The 24,183-nt window shown below is 40.3% G+C and overlaps 1 protein-coding gene across 20 annotated transcripts in view; it reads right to left on the bottom strand.

Moving 5' to 3' along the window:
• MCTP1 (multiple C2 and transmembrane domain containing 1) overlaps positions 1–21,950 on the bottom strand; it is a 490,830-nt gene extending 468,880 nt beyond the window's left edge. For 10 of the 20 annotated variants that reach the window (XM_074328718.1, XM_074328717.1, XM_074328716.1 and 7 more), the window contains exon 1: positions 19,983–20,738. In XM_074328718.1, coding sequence (XP_074184819.1) covers positions 19,983–20,702 — 720 coding nt within the window. In that variant the 5' untranslated portion in view covers positions 20,703–20,738. Of the gene's footprint in view, positions 1–19,982; positions 20,741–21,200 lie in introns of those variants that run through there. The other 10 variants (XM_074328714.1, XM_074328715.1, XM_074328727.1 and 7 more) reach the window with 4 other exon arrangements.
• Between the last annotated feature and the right edge of the window lie 2,233 nt (positions 21,951–24,183).

The following is a 24,183-nucleotide window of genomic DNA, read 5'->3' as shown; positions in this document are numbered from 1 at the left end:
ACTGTGGCCAAGACATGGAAACAACCAAAATGTCCTTCGATAGATGAATGGATAAAGAAGTTGTGGTATATATACACAATGGAATACTATTCGGCAGTAAGAAAAGATGATATAGGAACATTTGTGACAACATGGATGGATCTTGAGAGAGTAATGCTGAGCGAAACAAGTCAGACAGAAAAAGCAGAGAACCATGTGATTTCACTGATATGTGGTATATAAACCAAAAACAACAAAAGAACAAGACAAACAAATGAGAAACAGAAACTCATAGACACAGACAATAGTTTAGTGGTTGCCAGAGGGTAAGGGGGGTGGGGGGGGTGGAGGGTGGGAGATGAGGGTAAGGGGGACCGAATATATGGTGATGGAAGGAGAACTGACCCTGGGTGATGAACACACAATGGGATTTATAGATGATGTAATGCAGAATTGTACACCTGAAATCTATGTAATTTTACTAACAATTGTCACCCCAATAAATTTAATTTAAAAAAAAAAAAACACCATCAAATGAGTATGTCATTCCCCCGGTTTTACAGAAGAGAAATGTGGGGTTTGGAGAGGTTACTGGGCTCTGTAAGACAGTTCACCTAGGCCATTCTTCTTCTGCACTATTTCTTCTCTTCCTTTGTATTGAAACCACAGCTCCTCTAAGGCAACATTTGTTTCTCAGAGTGTGGTGGCAGGGACAGTAGGAGAATCTGAGGCAGTGGTCCGTGAATACCACTACAACATATTTGTATAAATGAAACTACTGATAAGCAAGGTATAGATCAGGAACTGCTTGTATTCTAGGTTCTGAGAAAGGACAGAATAATATCTTAACTGCTTCAGTGTATTTATCCCAAGCATCAGTATCTCCCTAATGCAAAGTGTGTTTTAAAGGTTACTTTCTAACATTCTAGGACTCAACAAATGAGATACACTTTGGATTAACTCAGGTACTATCATTTGTTCCACAGCTGACTTTAAATCTAGTCATCTCATTACTCTGGCTTTACAAATAGTATAAGTCATTCAAAAAAGGCATTTAAAAAATTTTGTTGACATACTCTTTTATTCCAAATTCTATGCTCATTTTATATTAAAAACACAGGAAAAACAGTTTCCCTCTGCCAGGCTGGAGTGAGCACCGTGTCCCAGGCCAGGCGCTCAGTCCAGCAGCTCACAGATAGATTTTCTGTATGGCTGGTCATTCATCTTCCCAACTGCGGATTATTGACCAAACCCCAAGTGGACACTGGAGATTTCTGCCTGCCAATATCAATCTGATTTGCCTTTATGGACCTTCCTCCCTCCCACTGTCAATCTACATTGTTTAACCTAGATATTCCTCACTCCTGGGCTCCAAGGATACACACATGAATTGGCCAAACACCTCATCTCCTGGCCACAGTGGATGGAGTAGGGATTCAAATCATTCCAATGACTCACTCCCGAGAACTGGAAGGAGGATGTATGCCAAGAGCTGGTGGGGTCCACCATGTAGAGAGAACCTACCTAAGAGAAAAGATATCCAAAGCCAAGCAATTCTGAGGGAAAGATAGAGTGGAGGGGTAGACAGAGAGACTTGAAGCCAAGTCCAGGAAGAACTGAGCTCCCGTCACTTACAAGGAAAGCATCCTGAATAAGACATCCCTGATCCCTGAATTCCATCTGTCTCATTAGACATTTCCATTCCTACCCACCTCTCCTCAAATTATGATGATGGGAACCACTGTGTACCTCTTATGCTTCCAAGCCAAGTCTGACTGGCAGGCAGGACCAATCCCAGAGCCAAACAGGGTTGGTGGAACCAACGCCGGAAGCAGGTGTGTCTCCTCACCCCTGGTACACCAAGCATCAGTTCTCCAACAGGCACTGACATTCCACCACCAGCTTCACCCATCTTCCTTCTCAAAGGCCACTGCCCTAAGCAGAGAATGCGGCTTCCAGGCAAAGAGCTGAGTTAGGCCTGTGTTTGGTTTGTTTATTTTAAAGGAGGGAATTGTGCTTTCATTTGTCAAGGCCCAGCACACACAGCACAGATCCATGTCCCTCTGAGCTACCCACCTGTGAGGTTTGAGAACTGCCTTCTCACTTGAACAAAGCTCTTTCAAAGTGACTCCAGATTATGGGCTTTTCTACATTTTCAAACACATTTATTTCTAAAAGATGTCCATGGATTCATTGAAAAAAAAAAAAATGAGTAGTGAGAACTGGGAGGACAAAATTCTATTCACACTGGTTTGCTGGCGCAAACGACCAATTATCCCAACAGCTGTTATGTTGAGGTGATTAAGTCTCTGTATTAATTTCCTGAGATCGGTAATTCTCTTGGTTTCATTTACTTAACAGTACATTAGACTGCGTTCCAGTACAGGAATCTTACTTCTCAGTGGGTCAGTACCAAAGAAGAGTCTAAAGACAAGAATAAGACGGGAATAGAAATCAATTTCCAGGAAACAGAACCCAATATTAACAAGAAACTCCAACTGTGACCAAATTAGGGTTCCAATTATATGCTGATCTCATCAGTAAATGCTATAGGCAACATTTTATTTTATTTTATTTATTTATTTATGTATTTAATTTTCTGGGCACGTCTGTACTTCTCCCTAGGAGGCCAATCTACAGCTCTTTCTTAAGAATCAATCACATACCCTGCAAGGTTCTGGGATAAACATACAGTGTAATAACTGAAAACCCAGAGACTCAAATTTTTGTTTTCTAGTGCTAATGGGGCCATTTTATTTATGAGAATTATCACTGAGTTTTCCTTTGATCCCAAGGGCACTAAACAAGGGTTCTGGAGTCCATGGGTTGGAAATCATGGATTTCCTTGATTGAAGGTGAATGAACAATATCGATTTTATGTACACTTATGTTTCTTTATGAGAAGAACACCACAACTTTCATTAGTTTCTGAAAAGGGTCTATGATTCCCAAACAGAATGAGAATTAATGTTAAACGTCTTCGTGGTTTGAATAGTACTGTGTTTACACGGTTATGACTCCAGCAAAATGCTACATAATGACAAAGAAAAGAAGAAACCACATCACACTTTTCCATTACAGCAGATAGAAAATAAGTAAGTTCTTGATACTCAAAAGACTTGGGCATGGCTCATGTCATTGAGTTTTTAGCAAACGCTATGTCCTATTCCAGATGACAGTAACACTTGGGTGCTTAGGGCAGCCCATGTTGACTGGGTATTGGTCATCACAGTAATTGGCCGGAGAGGTCAAAGCACAGATTGGCAGGCCTGATGTGGGCAGGCATGGTACAATTTCTGAGCACTTACACTTGCCTATCAGACATGCTAAAATCGATACCCTGAGCTTCCAGAGTGGCAGGTGGGCTGGCTTATGCTGCCACTTCCACTTTGATTGTTTGTTGGGCTATAGTCTCAATGAGAAACTTGGGACATTTCCTCTTTATCATCCTATTACATTGTGTTGACAAATGTAATGGTGAGGTTTTACATACTTTAAGCTTTCCTTCTTACTTGAGCACACTGTTGCAAATGTTTCATAAATGTGAATACTTCTGACTGTACATGAAAATATAAAACTTAGGTTTCATATCTAAAAAATATAGAAAAATATAAAAGTTAAATCAAATCTCCTTTATTGTGCTTTAGATCTATTCAACAAGCATCCTCCTACTCACCCCTACAATTAATTATATTAACAAATAATAGCCTTTTAAATGCACACCTCCTTACAGAATCCCTTTCCAAAGTTCTTCATTTATTTTTTTTATACCCTAACTTCAGGAAAGAAATTGGAAGCTCACAATAAAATGTTCTCCATAATTTACAGCTGCAACATCTGGATCACTGGTTTCTATCTCATTTTCATCTCTACCTACCTCTGAAATGTGCTATGAGAATCTCTTCCCTGAGTACTGACAATGGGAGATTAGATTGCCTTTCCTACCTTCATTTACCTTCCAATTAAAAAAAAAAAAAAAAAGCAATAGGAAGAATGAAGTGGCGTGTTTTCCCAGAGGAAAAGATATTTCCATTCAGTATGTGTTTCTAATTCTTACAGACATTTTAAAAATACCATTATCTTAGTAGAGAATGGTAGTGCCAACATACTTCTCTATCTTTTTACAATTCTATGATTGCAAAGTGTTCCCACACATAACAGCAAAGAAAAGCTATTCCCAAAGTCATGAACTTTCCTGAAAATGGTTCTCCTCTTCATGGCCAATGATCTGGGCTCTCAAGACTGTTTCAGTGCTTGTAGAGGTCCAAAATCTCCCCACAGCTCTAAAGGTCCTGTGTAATCTAGCCCGTGCCAACCTTTCCAGACCCATCCCCCTCATCTGCCCTCTTACTCACCAAATCCCAGCTGCCGCAGGCAATTCTTCCCTGAGTGACTTCTGCTGTGCTTTTCTTTGCTCAGAACTAAATGCCACATCCCTTTCTACCCTAACTTCCCCCAGATCGGGCCAACTCCTATTCCTTCTTTTATTTCATCCTAAATTTTACTCCTTGCATTTGGAATGCCTTCCCTAATCTCCCCCTGACCCCCTTTCTTCAAGATTAGGTTGAGACCTCTTACAATTATTTCCCACAGTTCTCTGTACTCCTCTGAAATCCCTTATCATACTTGTAAGTGATAATGTGTGTTTTTTTAATTTAATGGAAGTTTCTTCTACTAGATCAGGAATTGGTCTTTTTTTATCAAGGTATCGACAAGATACCATGTCTACCACAGGATAGATATTTAATAAACGTGTGAGGAAGGGAGAGAAAAAGGAATCATTGGTATTGTAATATAAGGAGATCTTTCAGGTACACACACATATATCTGGAAAAGAGCTACACAACTCTCAAGAGCAGATGTAGCAGCTCTTCAGTGTAAAGGAAGCCATGTAACATGGCAGTTAGATGCATAAGTTTTAGAGCCAGCACTTAGTACAAAACCCTAGCGCTGCCATTTACTAGCTGTGTGACCTTGAGCAATTTTCCTCACCCTTTCTGAATCTTCATTGATTTATCAATAAAATGAGGTGAAGAATTCTTGCTCCTTTAAAGTTGCCTCAAAGATTAAATGAAGCAATGCCTATGAAGCACTTAAGACAGTGACCAGCACAAGACTAAGATTTTAGTGCTGTTGTTATTATTACTAAGAAACTAGAGTTGTACCAAATTCAGAAGACATTATTTTATATCTTGCCTTTTCCATGTTAAAGGAATATACTCCAAATAGGCATATTCACAAACAAGTAAATGCTCAGAAAACTATTTGTTTTCCTGTCCAGAGATCTTAACAGCTACACTAATTGCAGAACGTATAGCTTTACTTTTCACAGGTATTTAGCAACATGATTGGAAGTCAAGGTACATGTGCAAAACTTACAAGAAGGAGTTGAAACATATTCACTTAAAAGCTCTCAGAACTGAGCCCCCAAATAAACAAGTTCACCCACTCCCATTCACGATATCTTTCTGGACACTTTTTTCCAACCAATAATAGCACATTTCTCCAGCTGTCTCTCCAAAACAATGGTGATACTCAGGCTCATTAGCAAGGCTGGTGTTGAAGGAATGCCAGACTCAACCACTAATCACTGGCATGGGCATCAGTCACACCTGGCTCTGGTCCACTGACCTGGCCTCCCTCACCAACTGATGGAGTAGTGGGTACCCTAGAAATTATGGCCCAGGCAGAAATCAGCCATCTGTTACCGTGAGTAACTCAGTCAAGTTACTCAGCCTGAGAAGTTCCCAGATATCAAATGTAATGGACAATGCCTCTCTGTGAAAACTGCTGTAAGGTTTAAGTAAGATAATGTACATAACACATAATGTTTATTGGAGATACTGTATAAAGAATGCCTAGCAGATAGATGTTTTGTTTCTTTTCCCTAATACCACACCTTTCACAGAACAAGAAAGCATTAATGACAGAAGTGAGATGAAGCTATAAAATACAGAAAATACATAATTATGAGGATCTTGGAATTAGTAACATGTTCCTAATAACAATATCAATAACAGAAATACTGATAATGATCTAGTGGGGTACCTGGTGAGGAAGACTCTTTTTAAGCATTACTGACATTTAACAGCTGTTCACTGTATCTTTATCTAGTAATCAAAGAGAGCTTGTAGGGCATATCACCAGTAAGAAGTGGTACAGCTAGGATTACGTCTGACACCAAAATCTTCTAACCATTACACTAAATCTGTTGTTATTAAATTTACTTGTATGAGATAACCTTCAAAAATAAGAAAGATGGGAGGGCAATGGGAGAGGCAAAGATGCACCATCATGTCACACTGAGATGGGGAGGAAGATACGGCTTTAGAACTTCATTCCAAACTTCCACTTGGAGTTCTACTGTCCTCAACTGGGCTTCTTCGCAGGCACAACCTACTTCAGACAGCCTTCCTTTGTAGCGCTCAAGGGCCAGGGGACCTGAATCCAAGTTACAGTGAAGTGTGACTTTGGGCAAGTCACTTCATCTCCTGTGGGTCAGTTTACTCATCTAGAAAATGCAAACATTAATAAACTTACTTCAGAAAGTGTTATAGTAAATAAATGAGCTAATACGTAGAAAGCCCTTAGAATAGTGCCATACATAATAAATGTTCTGTATGTTTAGCTACAATTAATACTAGTTATAAAGTGTCATTTTAAAGTAGCCCCATGTCTTAGTTAGCCTTAGGTCGGAGGTAAGACAATACAACTGACCAAACAAAACCAAGCTCAGGGTGGGCAGAGGAGGATCACAACCCATGTGTCCTACCTCATGTAACACAACTTTGGAAGGCAGAAGGTGAATCGTGATTTAACAAAAATTCACTCAAAGGCAGGGTAGTAAAGCCAAGCCCTACCACAATAGGTAATACCATGAAGAAATTCATGGATGCTGTGCAAAACTAATTCACACAGCCAATTTCTGGCACCAAATACAAACAGAATGTGTGCAGCTGCTTAAAATTTGCACTAGACTTATACTCCTAGAAAGAAAAAAAATAGATTTTAAAATATGAAACGGGCACTTGAAAATACACCACTCAGGATACAATCCAGATATAATTAAGAGGATGAATTAAGTAATAAAATGGTGTAAGATATTTTTTTCAAAGAGCCATTAAGAATCATTAGCAACATTAACAGTAGGTTGCACATTCTTTAAGCAGCCAACACAAAGGCTCTGCTATCCCAGATCCAATTGTTCCTAATTCAGATAGTCTCCCACTCTCTTTTTGAGGTGATTTCAAAAAATGAGCTTTTTATGAGATTATGAGAATGTATCTTTATTATCCTAAAGGTATTATGAGAATGTGATTTATTATCCTAAAGGTATCACTTTTTCTCTAATTAAAAGGTGAACTATTTCTATAAAGAAGCTTGCAAAAATGCTTCCACATTTTTTAACTGTAAGGATCATTTGGTGATGGTAAAGCCAGGCAAGGCTTGAAAATACTAATGATAGATATTACCCATTGTGATACCTAGGTTTCAAAATATTAAGCGAATAATTCAATGACCTCTCTCTCTTCCATGGTGGTGTAAATTCCATGTTTTCCAAAAATAAGACTTAGCCAGACAATCAGCTTTAATGCATCTTTTGGAGCAACAATTAACATAAGACCCAGTCTTATTTTACTATAATATAAGACCATGTCTTTATTGTAATATAATATAATATAATATAATATAATATAATATAATATAATATAATATAATATAATATAACTAGGTCTTATATTAATTTTTGCTCCAAAATATACATTAGAGCTGATTGTCCGGTTAGGTCTTACTTTTGGGGAAACAGGGTAAGATGGATACTTATAGAAGAATGATTATTCTACTGAAGAAAAGGCATTCCTTATACACTAGTTTAAATTCAAAGCAAGATTACTTGTTCTGTTTGTAGAACACACCCCATAGTAAACCATAAAAATTATCTTCTCATTTTTTTTTTCGGTCTTTGGCTGATCAGGTTATTTTATAGTTACTCAGACTAGAGAAACTTAAAACATTTGTAAAAAAATTATGTTATCATTGAAATTTAGTATTATCATATTAAATTTAGAAATGAAAAAATATTGTATTTTTCCTGGTTGTCTTTGACTCCAGTGGAAAATACGGTGCATGTGAAAGAATAGGTATGTATATAAACCATTCCTGGTGAAGGCATTAAGTGTGTGTGTGTGTGTGTGTGTGTGTGTGTGTGTGTGCAGCATATGCCAAAGCAACACAAAATGTCAAAACATCATAGGAGCCAATTATTTAAACTTCAATGCAAGAAAAAGTATTATGAAAGCCTCTAATAAAAAGAAATGCTTGGTTAAACCATCCTTGCATTCCAGAAAGAATTCCTACTCAGTCATGGTAAATGATTCTTTTAATGTGCTGTTAAATATCTTAGTATATTGTTGAAGATTTCTGCATTTATGTTCATCAGGGATATTGGTCTGCCAATTTCTTTTTTTTTTTTTAAGTGTTTTTATCTGGCTTTGATATGAGTGTAATGGTCACCTCAATAAATGAGTTTAGAAATGCTAAGAAGAAAACAGAAAAGAAAAGCCTAATTTCCTTTTTACTTTCTTTGTCCATGTTCCCAGAAAGAGAAGTGAAACAGCTGTAAGGCAGGTATTAGGAAGATAGAAAATGAGGAGCCAAGACCCAAATAAAATACCACCTGGATAGTCCTATGACCACAGTTGATCATCCCAGATACACCAAGATCCACTCTCATGGTAAGCGCCATATAGTTCTTCCTCATATTCTGCCATATATCCAGGAAGAATAAAGCTGAAGTCAGAGAAAGTGCAAATGTCAGATAGAGAGGAATAGATGTAAGAATACTTGACAAAGTTCCATCTTCCTTGAAAAGAGGCAGAGGGCACGCGGCCTGGGAAACCGCAAAATGTAGCTCTCCCTCCCATCTCTGCCCATTCCCCTAAGTCTCACAGCGCTGGCTCCCACAAAGCGAGCTAGGAAATCACAAAGCAGCAGCCTGAGTCTAGAGTAAATAGATGCTGCCTGAGAGGTGATGACAAAAATGGTTAAGTAAATGTTTTTTCACCTGAAACTGTTGAGTTGAATTGGCATATATGCAAGGCCAGAGATAACCAGACAAGGTCCCAATCTCAGCTCGACCACATCCCTCACCTCCAGCTCCCTTTTAAAAATAGAGGAACGTGAAAAAAGCAGAAGGGGAAGGCACAGCCATGTCTGCTCTGGGCCAGGAGTAAGTGGGGCCATGCTGGTTCAGAGCATTCTGACCTGTAAGGAACATGAGGCTTGGCAATAGCTGGATAACAACCTGGAACTTGTCTGCAGAATCTATTCCAATCTTAATACACATTTTGGAAAACATTTCTAATTTGATGTGGTAAAAATACTATTCAAGGGCAGCTATACAAATGCTGAATTTTTCTTTTATTAAAAACTATTTTACATTTCAATGAAAGAACAGTAGTCAAATATGCCTTAAGGGCATAGATAGAATACGGTTTCTATTTTGAGAAAATATCTATTTGCAACTTTCAAAAACTAATCATTTGCCATACACAATAGATCAACCTTCCATCAGAGAGAATGCATATTTAACATGTTTCAAGTGTACTGCCTGAAGAATAAAAGTTTCCATAGAGTCAGTCCATGGAGTCTACACCCTTTCATTATATTTCTCCAAATATGTAGCTACTGTGACATCAGGCACCATATGAGTCTATGTTCCAGGGATATGTAGGAGGTTTTCTTGTTCTACCTGTTTATTTTAAACTGACAAACTTGTTTTTCCCTTTCTTTTTCTCCATTAACACTCACTACTTTAAGTGCCTAGTCCTGAAGAGAAAATAACTATCTTATTCAGGAAGAATACAAAATAGCTAAAAAGAATGAGCTTTTACAGTAAATAGGTGATAAATCTGCCACTCAGGAGCCTGGCACCCTCAACCATGTCGCATACCAGCAAATTCAAAACTCAGCCTTCCCTCTACCTTTCCACGAGTTATAAAGACTTTTCGATACCGACATTTCTGAACAGACCTGGAAAAATCAAAGGCATAAGTAAAAGGGAAACGTGCTTTAATTCATTTCTTCCACTTTTCTCTTTTTCTAAAGGTTCAGCCACATCCTGGTCTTTCAAATCTTTCCATCTTCCCAACCCCAAGGTCAGGTCACTCCCTAACTCCACTAGGATCATTGTCACCTCGCACGGTCTCCATCTCTACTGCCTTTCTAAGGCTCACCTGGCCCTGTCTCCTTGCTTAAATGCCTCCCGGTCCTATTACTGCACTAGACACACCCCTCAGTCTGGCACACCTTCACCTGCACTGTTATTTCCCACTATCCCCATTCCCACACCCTAGGTTTCATCCCACTACTGACTCCCCATTTCTTAAATACACAGGGCACTATTCCCCTCTGTGCCTAGGGCCATATTTTTCTCCCCATCCCTCTGTGTCCAAATCCTAACCTACACTTTCAAACAAGGCAGAGGTGGAAACACCCTCAAATTGCTGCCACCAAATTTCCTGCTTTCCTGCATCCACCTTCTGACTGAGGCTACCACTTCCCCTGGTCTCTGGGACCCACCCCTACACACGTCCTTAGGGACCTCATCCCACTGATTACCCCCTTCTTCCCCTTTCACTTCAGCCTCTCCTTCTCCCTCTCTGCAGGCTTCTACTCATCAACCCATTCAGGTGATAGCCATTTAAAAAAAAATCCCTCCCGTGATCCCATGCCAGCATCGTGATCCCATGCCAAGATCATTCCAGTTCTCCTTCTACCACTTCCTTTTATCCCCTGGCTAGAACCAAACTGCTGGGTCATTCTCCCTGTCCCTACCTCCTTTTTCCAGACACCCTTCAACCACTGCATTCTGGCTTCCATCCCACCACTCCAGATTCCATTACTGTGTAAAATGTATTGACACTTAGTGTGTCCCAAATAACCTATGCCTAGCACTGGGAGGGGAGAAGAGAAATCACACATGAGCTCTCTGAGTCACAAGGTCAAACTGATAATTAAATTCACTCCAGAGACATATTTTATTTGGCCTGCGATGTGTTTTTAAAAATACAAACTATTTATCAAAACTTCAAGACTTCAATACAAAAATCCAGATGTTTGGCTTCTATGAAAGAACCTAGAAACTTGGCAACCCTGCTTCTTTCACTGCATGCCAGCCATCAGCTGGAGCTGAGAGGCAGCTGCCCCTTCGATGGGGTAAGGGCTCTCTGCTACACCCTGGGCCCCATCAAATCTTTTTTGTTTATTTTCTTACTTTGATGGCCGCAGTGGGCAACGGAGTTTGAACACCTGCTCTAGATCAGTGCTGTCCAATAAAAATAAAAATATGAGCCACACACATAATTTAAGCATTCTAATACCCACTTTTTTTAAATGCAAAGGAACAGGTGAAATTAATTTTAATTATATATTTTATTTAATCCATTATATCCAAAATATTATTTCAACATGCAAGCAATATTAAAAAAAAAAAAAACAACAGTAATGAGATGTTTTCCTTTCTTTCCTTAAGGCTAAGGCTTCAAAATCAAGTGTGTACTTTACACCTATGGCACAATTCCCAGGGCTCAAAACCACAGGAGGCTAGTGGGTGCCATATGGGACAGCACTGCTCCAGATGCTTCAGGGTGAGTTATAAAAACTGCCTTGCAAGAAAGGGGCGGGGGCGGGGAGGAGAGAGAGAGAGAGAGAGAGAGAGAGAGAGAGAGAGAGAGAGAGAGAAAAGGAAAGACTAAGGAGAAAGAAGCACGAAGGACTAAGGAAAAGGGTGATGAAGACAAAGAATAGGCCTGTTGAGAGCTATATAAATAGCAAAGGAGGGAGTAGGGACACAGAGAAGTGAAAAAATCAGCTCTAGTCCAGTGCCCCAGGGGAAGAAACAGCCTTTGTAGGCAAATGCAGTTAACTGGCAAAGTAGCTCTTCTGGAGCGAGGCTTTGGTGTTTTCTAAGTAGCCTCAGCATGAGACAGGTGATCATTATGACAAGCAACTGGCCAGCTGTCTGAACCCCAGCTCACACCTTTGGCACTCAAGAGGCAGCAATGGACCAGGCTAGTGAGGGCAGGATTCTTGATCAAGATTGGGATTTTAATCTACTCTAAGAAAATGGGTTTCAGGAAAAGTGGCCGTGAGGCCGGCAGGAAAGCATCTTGAGCTAAGATTCAAGCAGAGTTCAAGACTCAGAGATTGTAAGTAACAATGTATCAGCAGGTATCTAGAATCCAGATGTGGGGGTGCAATGTCAGAGGCCAGACAAGGAGACTTGGGTGCAAAAATGGATACCTTGGATCAGAGATAAGCACCAAGAAATGCAGCCCTGAGCCAGAAACCTCTGAAAAAGAAACCACTCCTCCACCCCAACGTGAGCACAGTATGGCTGCCATGTACATAGCAGGCATCATGTCCTTCCTTGCTGCCCACAGACGTGAACCAGAATTAAAGTACAAGCTGAGAAAAGCCAAGCCACCAGCTGGAAGAAGAGGGGAATGTCAAATACATCTGCCAGACTTAAAGAGACTCAGAAACAAGAAGGCATTGTTTATTCCATCATTCATTCATTCATTCAGCAACCATTTGTTGAGTGATTTTCCTGAACCTTTTTACAATGCTTATTAAATAGGTCTATTGTACTAAGGTTTGCCAAATCCTACTCTAGCGGTACTGGTGCAGGTAGCTCAGGCTTCACCAAAATCGGGTGAGACTGCTAATGCTGAAGGGGCCTCTTTGAATAGAACCCATGGGGTTCGAAGGAGGCACAAATTTTGAAACATCCAGAGGCCCATTTGTCTATCATGTACTGTAATTTTCCAGATTGGCTAGGACCCAAGAGAATGGGAAATGGACTGGTGTAAAATATCTCAGACTTCACAGGAAAATTGTTCTCTCAAGAAGGCAAGTATACTGGACTTTTAAATCTCATTATACTGAAAATATAGTTTTTCGCATTGCTTACATTGAAAATGTTAAATACAAATATTTGGAGACAGGGAAATCATAGGCTGATATTCTGCTGAAAAAAAATTCTAATAAGAAACTGATATACACTGGAAGGGAAAATATATTTGCATAATACCTTGAAATGTTGAAGGATAGTAATCCCTTTCCACACCTGATTGATAAAAAGCACTATAAGTTAGAAGAAAAGGTTGACAGTGACAAAGAAATCAAAACGGTACATAAAGTTAATCCTGTTGGAAAAAAACAGATATTTTTAATGGTACGGACAAATCAAAACTCATCAATAAAAACAGTAAAGATTATTTGGTAAGTAAAAAAAAAAAGAAAAGTTTGAGGAAGGTTGCCTCATAACTTTCAATAATTAACTTTCTAGAAAGAAAAACTTGTCAAAAATAGGTAATACTATAATTTTATGAAACCAACCAATTTTACCTAAAGCAAGTTCTAATACAATAACTATTTCATGCACATTAAACAAACCCCCAAGAAGCCAATATTCAAACAATTATCCTCAATTGCTAAGAAAAGGTCTTATTTAGTTGGCATGCTTGACTTATTGAGGCAGGGAAATACATAATTTTAGTAAATTTTCCAACTAAAGAAAAGCTTCAGATTTCAAAAACATTAATGTCAAAAACATTAATTATCTAAAACATATCTGCTATGATACCATAAACAACTATGAATTAACAACAACAACAAAAACCCATAAACCTAACTTCTGAATCTTCAGAGTTTGTCAATGTTTATAATGTTATCTATAGACATACTATTTACTTCTCATCAGTCTAGTGTTGGACAATGTTTTGATAATCATCATGAGCAAAGAAACCACACTATATGTTTCCTTGAGGTACCAAAACTATATTATTAAACTTTAATTTTGTGAAATCATCCCTTATTTCCAAACAGTGGGGAAAAAGGAGGAATGTTTGTCCTATTTTCTTTATAAATCCATTAATCCTATTTTATCCCTCAAAGCATTCATTCACTTTTGCATGATAATGTGCACATACTTGCCAAAAGTAACATAAGATTGTTTCATTTCTGTGTGAAGTTGTAATGTCGCCAATACTGCCTTGGTTAATTTTGAGCTACTTTTGCCACCACTGCAAGTAAAATAATGCATACCTTAAATTAAATGAAAAGGACCAGCAAAGATCCCTGTTAATATTTTCTAACCAACCACTTATTTGTAGTGGTGGCAGTGACAAAACTTTAAAATACTGTTCAATAATAACAATTAACAGAGCAATTGCTAGTGTTTATTCAGTTTTGTTACAAGCCAATCTCATATAATATGTATAACACTTCCATTTATGCAAGAGTAATAGCTCTACTCAAATTTGCCAGACAAACAGGATAGTAACTAAAAGTTACAGAGGAAAAAATCCCACTCTACAGTAAATCTCTCACTGATCACACCCTTTCTCTGGAGATGATCACAGTATTTCTTCAAGAATGGCTATCACACAACAAACTTCACTTCATATTCTGCTCCAAAATATCCTAAGGTCAAATCCCCTACCACCCTTACTTTGAAAAACCTACTAATGCTACTTTTAGGGGCTTCTTTTTGTGATTAGTAGATTTCTTAGTGGTTTTTCCTCATACACTGCCAGTGGGAATGTAAATTGGTACAGTTACGATGGAAAAACAATACAAAGGTCCCTCAAAAAATTAAGAATAGAATTACTATATGACCCAGCAATCCCTCTTTTGGGTATCTACCCCAAAATCTGAAAACATTTATCCATAAAGATATATATACTGCTATGTTCATTGCCGCATTAATCACGGTGGCCAAGACATGAAAACAACCAGTGTCCTTCGATAGGTGACTGGGTAAAGAAGATGTGGTACATATATACAACGGAATACTACTCTGCCATAAGAAAAGATGAAATACTGCTATTTGTGGCAACATGGATGGATCTTGAGATTATCGTGCTAAGTGAAATAAATCAGAAAAAGTCAAGAATTATGACTTCCCTCATGTGTAGGATATAAAACTGAAAGCAACAAATGAACAAGACAAATAAACAAACAAAAACTCAAGACACAGACAACAGTTTAATGGTTACCAGAGGTAAGAAGGGAGGGAAGATGGCAGAAGAGGGTAGAGGGGGTCAAATGTATGGTGATGGAAGGAGAACTGACTCTGGGTGGTGAACACACAATGCAATATACAGATGATATAGAATTGTATACTCGAAACCTAACTAACCAATGTCACTCGAGTAAGTTTAATAAAAAATTTTTAAATGGTAAAAAAATTACACTTTTTTAATTTGTGCCTTCCCTAAGATTATGTTCTTTGAAGTAATATTAAAAACGCCTGAAAAAATAGATAGCAAACATTAACGCAGATCACCTTTTGAAATCGTTTTTAAAAACACAGGTTTTCTTTAAAAGGTCAGATAATTAATAAAGCAAGATGCACTTCCCATATAGACTATGTTAAAAAATATTTTTCCACTTTTTGTTAGGGCTTACAGATGTGTTTTAGGAATTTCATCCCAATGAATGAACGTTCCTCTTACTATATTTTGAAACATTTCTATCATACCGTGAATAATTTACCCACTTTTTTGAAAAAAACATTTTAGTCCTTTATGTAGACAATTTTAACAAAATCAATTTGAAAGAACAATAAAAGTTTAACGTTCATAAACACTACAAGCTTTTTGTTAAAACACTAAAAAATACAACATATTCCTCACTCTTTATCTTAAAATACTGACTTTCTGATGCTAGCAAAATATAATTTTAGCAACTCAAGACAGAATACATAAAATAGGCATATTTTTGATATGCACACAAATTGAGAAAGCGTCTTTCCCAACTGTACTGCAGAAAATGAAATGCATCTGGTGTGACAATATGGCCTGACACGTGAATTAGAATCAGTGGGAAGAAAGTGGTTTCTTTTTTATTTTTTTCAAAGCGGAATATTTTAAATAATACACATTATTTAATGTGCAAGGCATTATCAAGTGTGTTTTAATGTGTTTCAAAGGCACATTTGACGAAAGAAAACAATAGCAAGAAGGCTGGTGGGGCACGGGAGGTAGTTTGTTCAGTTTTAACCATTGAACATCAGTGACTTCCAAATCTCCTTCCCCAGAAACCCAAACTGATTTTTGGCTTTTGATTAACATCTCCACCCAGTGTCAGAGTATGTTGTTGGGGCCTCATGCTGGGCCAGTGGGTGTAGGGGTGGGAAGTGTGTTGGAGAATATGGCTGATGCCAGGATCAAGCAGAGAAAAAGAAAAAAATTGAGCCCTTTGCCTTGTTTTTGCAAAAAAATTTATTTCTTCCTTAAAAGAAAGATTTTTTGGTCTTTGTTTTATAGCCAATCTGGAGACTGATGTAATGCCTTTACTGTCTTTTCTTTCATGTGTTCCCATCTGTTGTGAACTGTGAATAAAACTGAAATCTGCATGTGCTCTAGACTCCCTCCCCAAGCCCAAGTATCTTCAGAGATGAGGTGCAAGGAAAGCAAGGAAAGGTCTGTGAGACATGTAGGAAGCTGGGAAGGGCACAGCAGAGTTAGGCCTGCTCCCCGGATCCCTCAGTGAGTCCTCTTCCTGTTCCAGGTTTCGACCATATTTCTTCCTCTTCCCCATTCAGAGAGGTAAGCGGGCTCCTTTGAGTTGGACAGAGAAGTATTTCAAGGACTGAGGAATCCTCCCTTGTATATTCATGAGAGAATGCTCCTGGCAGCTGGATTTGTGACCCATAACAGAGAAAACTGTCCACTTCTCAGGGAACAAGGCTCCATGGGCAGGACATGCTGGGAACCAACAATGGTTCCTCTTTCTGGGACTGTGTCTGGTACCAGACAAGCCCCTCAGGGCTTCTTGTTCTGCCTATACCCTACCTTTCACCTATTCTTTGAAAGATACTTTAGGTTTTTTATTCCTCCTGTGTCTTCATTGAAACGCTAATTCTTTATAATGAAAAGCTTCCTTAGAACTATAGATGGTATGATTAATAATGTCGGTGTAAATGTGATATAATAGATATGCAACAATGCATCACAGAGGACAAAAAAGAAATTAATATAACTATTCCATCATAGAACTGATTCTAGGGATGAAGAAAAAACTCCAGAATAGTCACGGGAATGTGAAATACAGTAGGGGGAACCTAATCAATAATGTTGCAAAGACTATGTATGGTATCAGATGGGCACTGGACTTATCAACAGGATCACTTCATAAATAGTGTAGATGCCTGACCACTGCACTGTACACCTGAAGCTGAAGTAGAATTATATTGAATGTCAACTATAATTAAACATATGTGTATGTGTATACACACACAGACACACACACATACACACAGAGTTCCAAATAATGTATACACATTTTAAGAAGTGTTATCTATGTAGCAGTAGTTCACCATAATCAGAAGTGTCTGGACGCTGATGGTAACCACTTTGAGCACATCTTGTAATTGCAGAAGTCAAACATGACTATATATTGAGTATTACAAATTTAATAGTTTTTTTCCTTTCTTAAAATGTGTATACATTTTTTTGGCACCATGTTGTGTTTGTGTGTGTGTGTGTGTGTGTGTGTGTGTGTGTGTGTGTATGGTCACAGGATGTAAAGTACAGCATCGGGAATATATACAATGTCAGAGAGGTGGCAGACTTGCGGGGGGGTTATCACTTTGTGAGGGGTGTAAATGTCTAACCATTATGTTTTGTACACCTGAAACTAATATAATAAAAACACGTATGTAAACTTGCAGGTATTAATCAATAGGAATGAAGTAATCTCAGAAACACAGCAAGTTCTAAAACTTGTCAAAGGTAATCAAAGGATTCTAGAGAATGACTTGAGTACAAAACCTCTCTCTGTCATTTATTAACCATGTGACCCTGAAAAAATTATTTAATTATTTTGAGAGTTGGTTTCCTAATCCATAAAAATGGCAACAAGCACTTCTATCATGTAAGACTGCTGTGTTAAATCATGTAAGGCTATAAAGTGGCCAGCATATGGTGAAGACACACACAATAATGTTAGTTCAGTATCTTCTCCAAAATAGGTTTAGGTGTTTTGAATACAAAATTTGTATTTACACAGCAGTATTTTTTTCAAGAGTGATGGTATCTGAAAACTTTTTGGTAAAAACCAACATAAAGATCAATTCAGAATTCTCTGCTTTTGCTTTGAAAATATCTTGCTTCAGTGAACTGCAAAGTAATGTAGTAAGTTAACATCTGCAATAATAGGATACCAACCTTCCAAAATTATTCAATTACTATTTGCTGTTTATTCTTCTTGATTGCAAAAATTCATAAAAATAAGTGTTAACAGTATTCCAACTGTAAAATTCTTATACATTAGGATGAGGTACACACTCACAAATAAATGCCTTTTAAATACACAGTATGCATCTATACTGAATTTAAAACATCCTTTTAAAATGACTTTTTACCTTACTTTTGGAACCAGAAACAGTTCTATTCAATTCTCTTTTAGGATAAAAGGAAAGGTAGGTTTATTTAGGCTTTTTGTCAATAATATCTCTGCCTACTCTACTGAGAAGAACTAAAACCTTTTTGTAGAACATCAGGTGTTTTCTTGAACATCAGTAACATCAGGCCACTGAAAGCAATTCTGTTTATTAAACAATAAAATATTTGTATTCTGCTTTACTTTCTGAAACTATACTAATAAATTAGCTCATGAACTAAAAATATTTTCAACTGAAAACACATCTATTCCCATATCTTATCCTTCAAAACATGGCCTTACGGTTTTTGTAATTCAACTTTTAATCTAAGTTTTAATGTATATGTCATTAATCTCACAATAATTCATAATCAAAATAATGAGAATTTACATAAGCTAAGATACATTGAAAGAAAAGAGGTCCCTGGCAGAATGGAACGTTCAAAATACCAGGGGTGCCCAAAAAATGTATACAAGTGGACACTTTGGTCAATATGGCTTAAACAGTAGTTTGCCGTAATCAAAGTGTCTGGACACTGATGGTAACCACTTTGAGCACCTCTCATAAGAGCAGAAGTCAAATGTGACTTGTAATCATCTTTTGTTATTGGTGTATATTGAATATTACAATTTTAATAGTTTTTTTCCTTTCTTAAACTGTGCATACATACACTTTTTTGGCATCCTCTGTATTTGTTAGCATTAACACTATTTGATAAACATTTACAAAAGGAGAGCCTCGCCTCTACAAAACTGAGGGAGTAAAAGCAGCTGCTCAGTGGACCACCTTAGGGATCCTACAGGTACATTTTCACTTTTTACTTGACTCTTGTCTGACCAAATTTGCCTGACCAAGGAAGTCAACACGATGTGTAAAGCAGCATACTTGAAACACAATCGCTTCAGATGACTATTAAATTTTAGAAAAAGCCATAGGACCGTATTTAACTCGGATGAGATGCTCAGGCTGCCCAGTTGTTGGGCAGCGATCCACTTGCAACAGGAAGTTTTAACCACGGAGGGAAAATGTGCAGACTTCTGCTTCAAGGGTTTCCCCAAGACACGATCTCATGTTTAACATTAAGTCACCTCTCCCCATTTCTATTCCATCCTGCAAAACATTAGTTTCAAATGCCTACCCCTACGCACCATCATCATACCTGGCTGCAATCTTTTTTTAAGTTGTCGGGTTTGTTTTTAGTTTTGACGAGGGGACACAGCTGGAGAGCCCTTCCAGTGGTCCTCCAAAAAGTGCCCACTTTACATCTAACTTTATTCGTCTGCCACTTGGCTACCATTAATACTTCCACTGTCACTGGCAACTCACAAAGCTACCCAAACAGCTTCTGGCAGGTGGTAGTATTTCTGTCAAAAGTAAAGTCAGGTGCAAGTCAGAACGCTACCTTTACTAAGCCGGGGCAACATGTTTCTTCCCACTGTTTGATTTAGCCGGTATCACCTGCCCCGCCCTGCAACTCTGAGGTCGTGTTCCCCCAAAGCAGGAGGCAAGGCCCCGCGCACCTAGTCTGAAGCCACGCCCACCAGTCACTCACCGGGCTGCAGCTGCGCTCCGCGCCCCTCTCCGGGATCCGCAGCTCCGCGGGGATCCGCGCTGGCTCTGCGGGAGGCAGCAGTGGCTCCAGCAGCTGCTCCAAGCAGGCGGTGCCCGGCAGGGAGGAACTCTTCTGATGGCACAAGTGCGCCGTGGGGCCCCGACGCCGTGCACCCTCATCTCGGGCACGGTCCCCCCTTGGGGGTGGCTGGGGCGATGAGGACAGGGACGATGAGGCGGAGGAAGAAGAGGGAGCTGAGTCTGGGGAGTGTCCGCCAGGGGGCGTCACTCCGCCTGCTCCCGCGGCTGCCGCCGGCCCCTTTCCTATGGGGAGCAGATGTTCACGAATCCGGCGGCGCAGAGTTGACCCCTGCTCTGCCCTGCCGGTACCCCCAGGCTCCAGAGGCTCCGGCAAGGAGTAGCACAGGTTGGGCTGGGAGGAGGAGAACACGCGATCTAACACTTGCTTCCGTTTCTTGAAGCCGCTCCACCTGCTGCCCGTGCCACCCGCGCTGGCCAGTACCTCCCGCCTGCCCCCTGGGGGTGGCGGGGAGGGCGACTGGGTGTCCGCAGTGCGGCGCTCGGGGGCCCCAGCACGCCCGCCGCCCCCGCCCTTGCTCTTGCCCACTCCCAGCTGTAAGTTCTTCCAGAGCCGGGCCTGGAAAGAGGAGGATGCTGCCACGGGCTCTGGCGAGCCCGCCGCGGCAGCCCGGGGCTCCATCCTCCACCCCCTGCTCCTCCTCTTCCCTCCTCCACCCCCTCCTTCTCCACCGCCCTCTCCCGCTGCGCCTCCTCCGGGAGCCCCACCGTGGTGGCGGCGACGGCGGTGGCGGCTGCGGCGGGCGCAGCAGCAGAAGCTGGGAGCGCCCAGCGGCTTCAGGCCAGCGCCGGGGAAAGAGGCCGCTGCCGCCGCGGCTCTCGGGCCGCGGGACTCCGGCGCCGCCTCTTCCTCCTGCACTTGCCGGGGTGGGCTGGCGCTGTCACCAAATCCTGGCCGCTGCGCCTGCAAAGTTTCTAGCCCCGAGTTCCGCGGCTGCAGTCCACTGTAGTCCCCCAGGCCGCGCCCGGCCTCCTCCTCCTCGCTGGTTCCGGGCTCGGAAGCTACGCGCACCCTGGTGTGCACGTCCAGCTGCGCCAGGGACCGCACCCGGCACCCTACGGGCAGCACCTGTCAGCGGCGGGGGCAGCTGCCTCCAAACGGGGCGCACACAGGACTCACACAATAGAGAGGATCCGGCTGAAGACACAGGGGACCAGCAGCCCCACAGGAGTGCCCCGGGACCATCCTCCAACTCCTGGATAGGAGGGCGGGCGGGCAGGCGAGAGCCAGGTGGAGCTGGGTAGGGACCGGAGCCAGCTTGCTTGCTAGGATCCGGCCACAGTTCCCACGCAGCTCGCTCTGGGCCAGCCGCTGGACGTGCCCGCTAGTGAACGTCTGGATCCAATAAAGTGAGCTAGCATGAAGATTATACGCCTTCGGTGGGTTCTGCGAGGTGCCAAGCGTCCACACGAAGAGATGAACCCGACTGAGTTCTGGGGCTGAACACCGCTGTCCCCGCCCCGTTGCGCGCCCTGGGTCCAAAACGAGAGTTTGATTTCTTCTGTCTTGACTTCATCGCCATCCACCCCTCCCCGCTCATTATTTGTACGTGCACTGGTAGTTTCTCTTGCGATCAAGGTCTAGAGGTTTCTGAAGTCTGGCAATGAGGCCAGCCCTGAAGTTGCAGGGAGTTTCAGGTAGACGAACATGTGGAGGGTGCGCTCTGCCTCTGACCCCCGTTCCAAACGCGAAGTATCTTGTTCTTTTCACTCAAGTGCATTTTCCTTTGGTTGCTTCATTATAAGCAAATAGAAAAGGCGTTTTAACTCATTCAGACTTTGCTTCTCCCAAAATCTACTGATTCAAGGGTCTTCTACTAAGAAGCTTCTTGAAAGGCAGGTGACAGTGTCCCTTCCCTCCCCCACTGCCCTCTGCACCCGTAAATATGGAAATCATGCAAGAGTTCCCTGAGCTTTGGCACCATGCTGTCTGATTCCAGCCTCATCTAGCTGGCAGTATGCCGTGGAGATGTTACTAACCTCTCATAGCTTTTGATTTTTCTGTTTCTTTGTAACAAAGAATTTGCTACCTTTGTAACAAATACTTAAATATTTATTGAGCACCTACTATGTACTACACACTGTGATCGGTTGTGGGAATGCAGCTATGAACAAAGGAGCCAGGAGAGTCAGACAATAAACGCAATTTCTGATAGTGAAAAGTCCCAAGGAGACAATAAAACGGTACCATAAAAGAGTGGTTATGGAGGTAGGGTTGCCAGATAAATTGCAGGGCACCCAATTAAATTTGAATTTCAAATAAACAATAAATATTTTAAGTATATGTCCCAAATACTGCATGAGATATGCTACAATACTATTTGTTTTCTATCTGAAAATCAAATTTAACTGGGTGTTTTGTATTTTTATTTGCTAAATCTGGCAACCCAATCGGAAAGGGGGGGAGGTTGGTTTTTGTTTTACCTACATGATATATACAGGCAGAATCCCTCTGAGGACTTAGCTCAATGCCTGAGGCTTTTCCACAAGAGACAAGCTGAAAGTACCACAACAAAGAGAAAAACAGAGAGAGAGAGAGAGAGAAAGAGAGAGAGAGAGAGACTCTGATAGCCCAAAAAGAAACTGCAATATCCAGAAGTGTTCTTCTCTCTAACACAGGAAACATGTTTTGTTACTAGTTTTGTTACTAGTTTTTCTGGGACATGATCAGCAGAAGTACAGAGAAGATAAGTAAAGAAATATGGTATTACTGTAAAGAATTAAGAAGAAATGACTACTACTTCTTCCAGAACTCTTTACACATGTTAAGTTTTTGTCATACTTATACGATGTGGACCCATGGAGATAACTTTACACAATTCAACCTTTTATGCATATAGTCTCATAATGATGCACTTCATTGACTTTTGTACCTTAATATTTTCATTTTTCTCTTTACCTAATTTTGTCTTGAATATACTAACTCTGAGATTTCAGGTTCTGAACTCTATGATCCTAAATAACACTTACCAATGTGAATTCATTTACACAACTTCAAACAGCACATGTAATTTTTCCTAAATATATAAAGTGGATTATAAAATGAGAGAATGTTGTACAAATTATATAAAGTTGCACTAGATATGCTGTCTGCCGTCAAATGTCTTATTATATTTAAGAGAAGATATTTATAAAAACTCTACAACACAAGGGGAAACTGAATGGTACAAACTGCTCACTGAGGGAATACAGAAGAGTAAAGAATCACTTCTGGCTTGTCTAGTAAAAGATTTCTCGTTGAAATCATCATCTGAGCTAAGATCTATTGTAAGTGACAACACCAAGAAGATAGACTGCCACCTGCAAAAGAAAAAAAAAAATCATGGCATGGAGCAAGACTTCAATGAATATTAGCTAATCTTTTTATTACAATTTGCAATCCATCTTAAATATTGACAGAACATCTATTGCTTGAATTAATATAAAATTAATATATGCATCACATATTGAAATGTAGGAGGTTGGAAAGATGATGGACAATGTAATATCTGAGCAGAAACCCAAAGGAAGTGAGGGAGGAAACCAAGTAGTGAATCTGAAGGAAAAATTTTCCCAAGAAGAAGAAACATTAAATGCAAAGAGGCTGAAGCAGGACCTTGCTCAGCTTGAGGAAAGGCAAGAAATACAGAGTGGCTGGAACAGAGAGAAAGGGGAGTGGGAGGAGAAGATAGTGCAGAGATGGCTAAGGGCCCAATCACGTAGGAATCTGGAGGCAACAGTGAGCACTTTGGACTTGGGTGGGATGGGAAGTCACTGGAGGGCTTTGAGTAGAGTTTCTTTATAATCCAATTTGCATTTCTAAAGATTCATCCTGGCTTGACAATAAAGTGGAGGAAGGGAATAGGTGAGAACAGAGTTTAGACAGGAGCTATCACAGCAATTTGTGAGGGACAATGGTGGCATTGACTGAGGTAGTAGGTGAGAAGTGATGAAAGTGGATAAATTTGAGATATACAATATTTTGAAGATAGAACTGACAGGACTAGCCATAGTTATGACATGGAATACTCAAGCATGCTAAATGGTTTGCATCATTGAACATACGTAATTCTCACAAAAAACCTCACTTTATAGATAAAGGAACCAAGTCTGAGGCATGTTAA

The sequence above is a fragment of the Rhinolophus sinicus genome, linkage group LG03, assembly GCF_036562045.2.
Source record: "Rhinolophus sinicus isolate RSC01 linkage group LG03, ASM3656204v1, whole genome shotgun sequence".
Lineage (NCBI taxonomy): Eukaryota > Metazoa > Chordata > Mammalia > Chiroptera > Rhinolophidae > Rhinolophus > Rhinolophus sinicus.
Note: the sequence above shows the minus strand (reverse complement) of the source record. Positions and strands in the feature narration are given on the sequence as shown.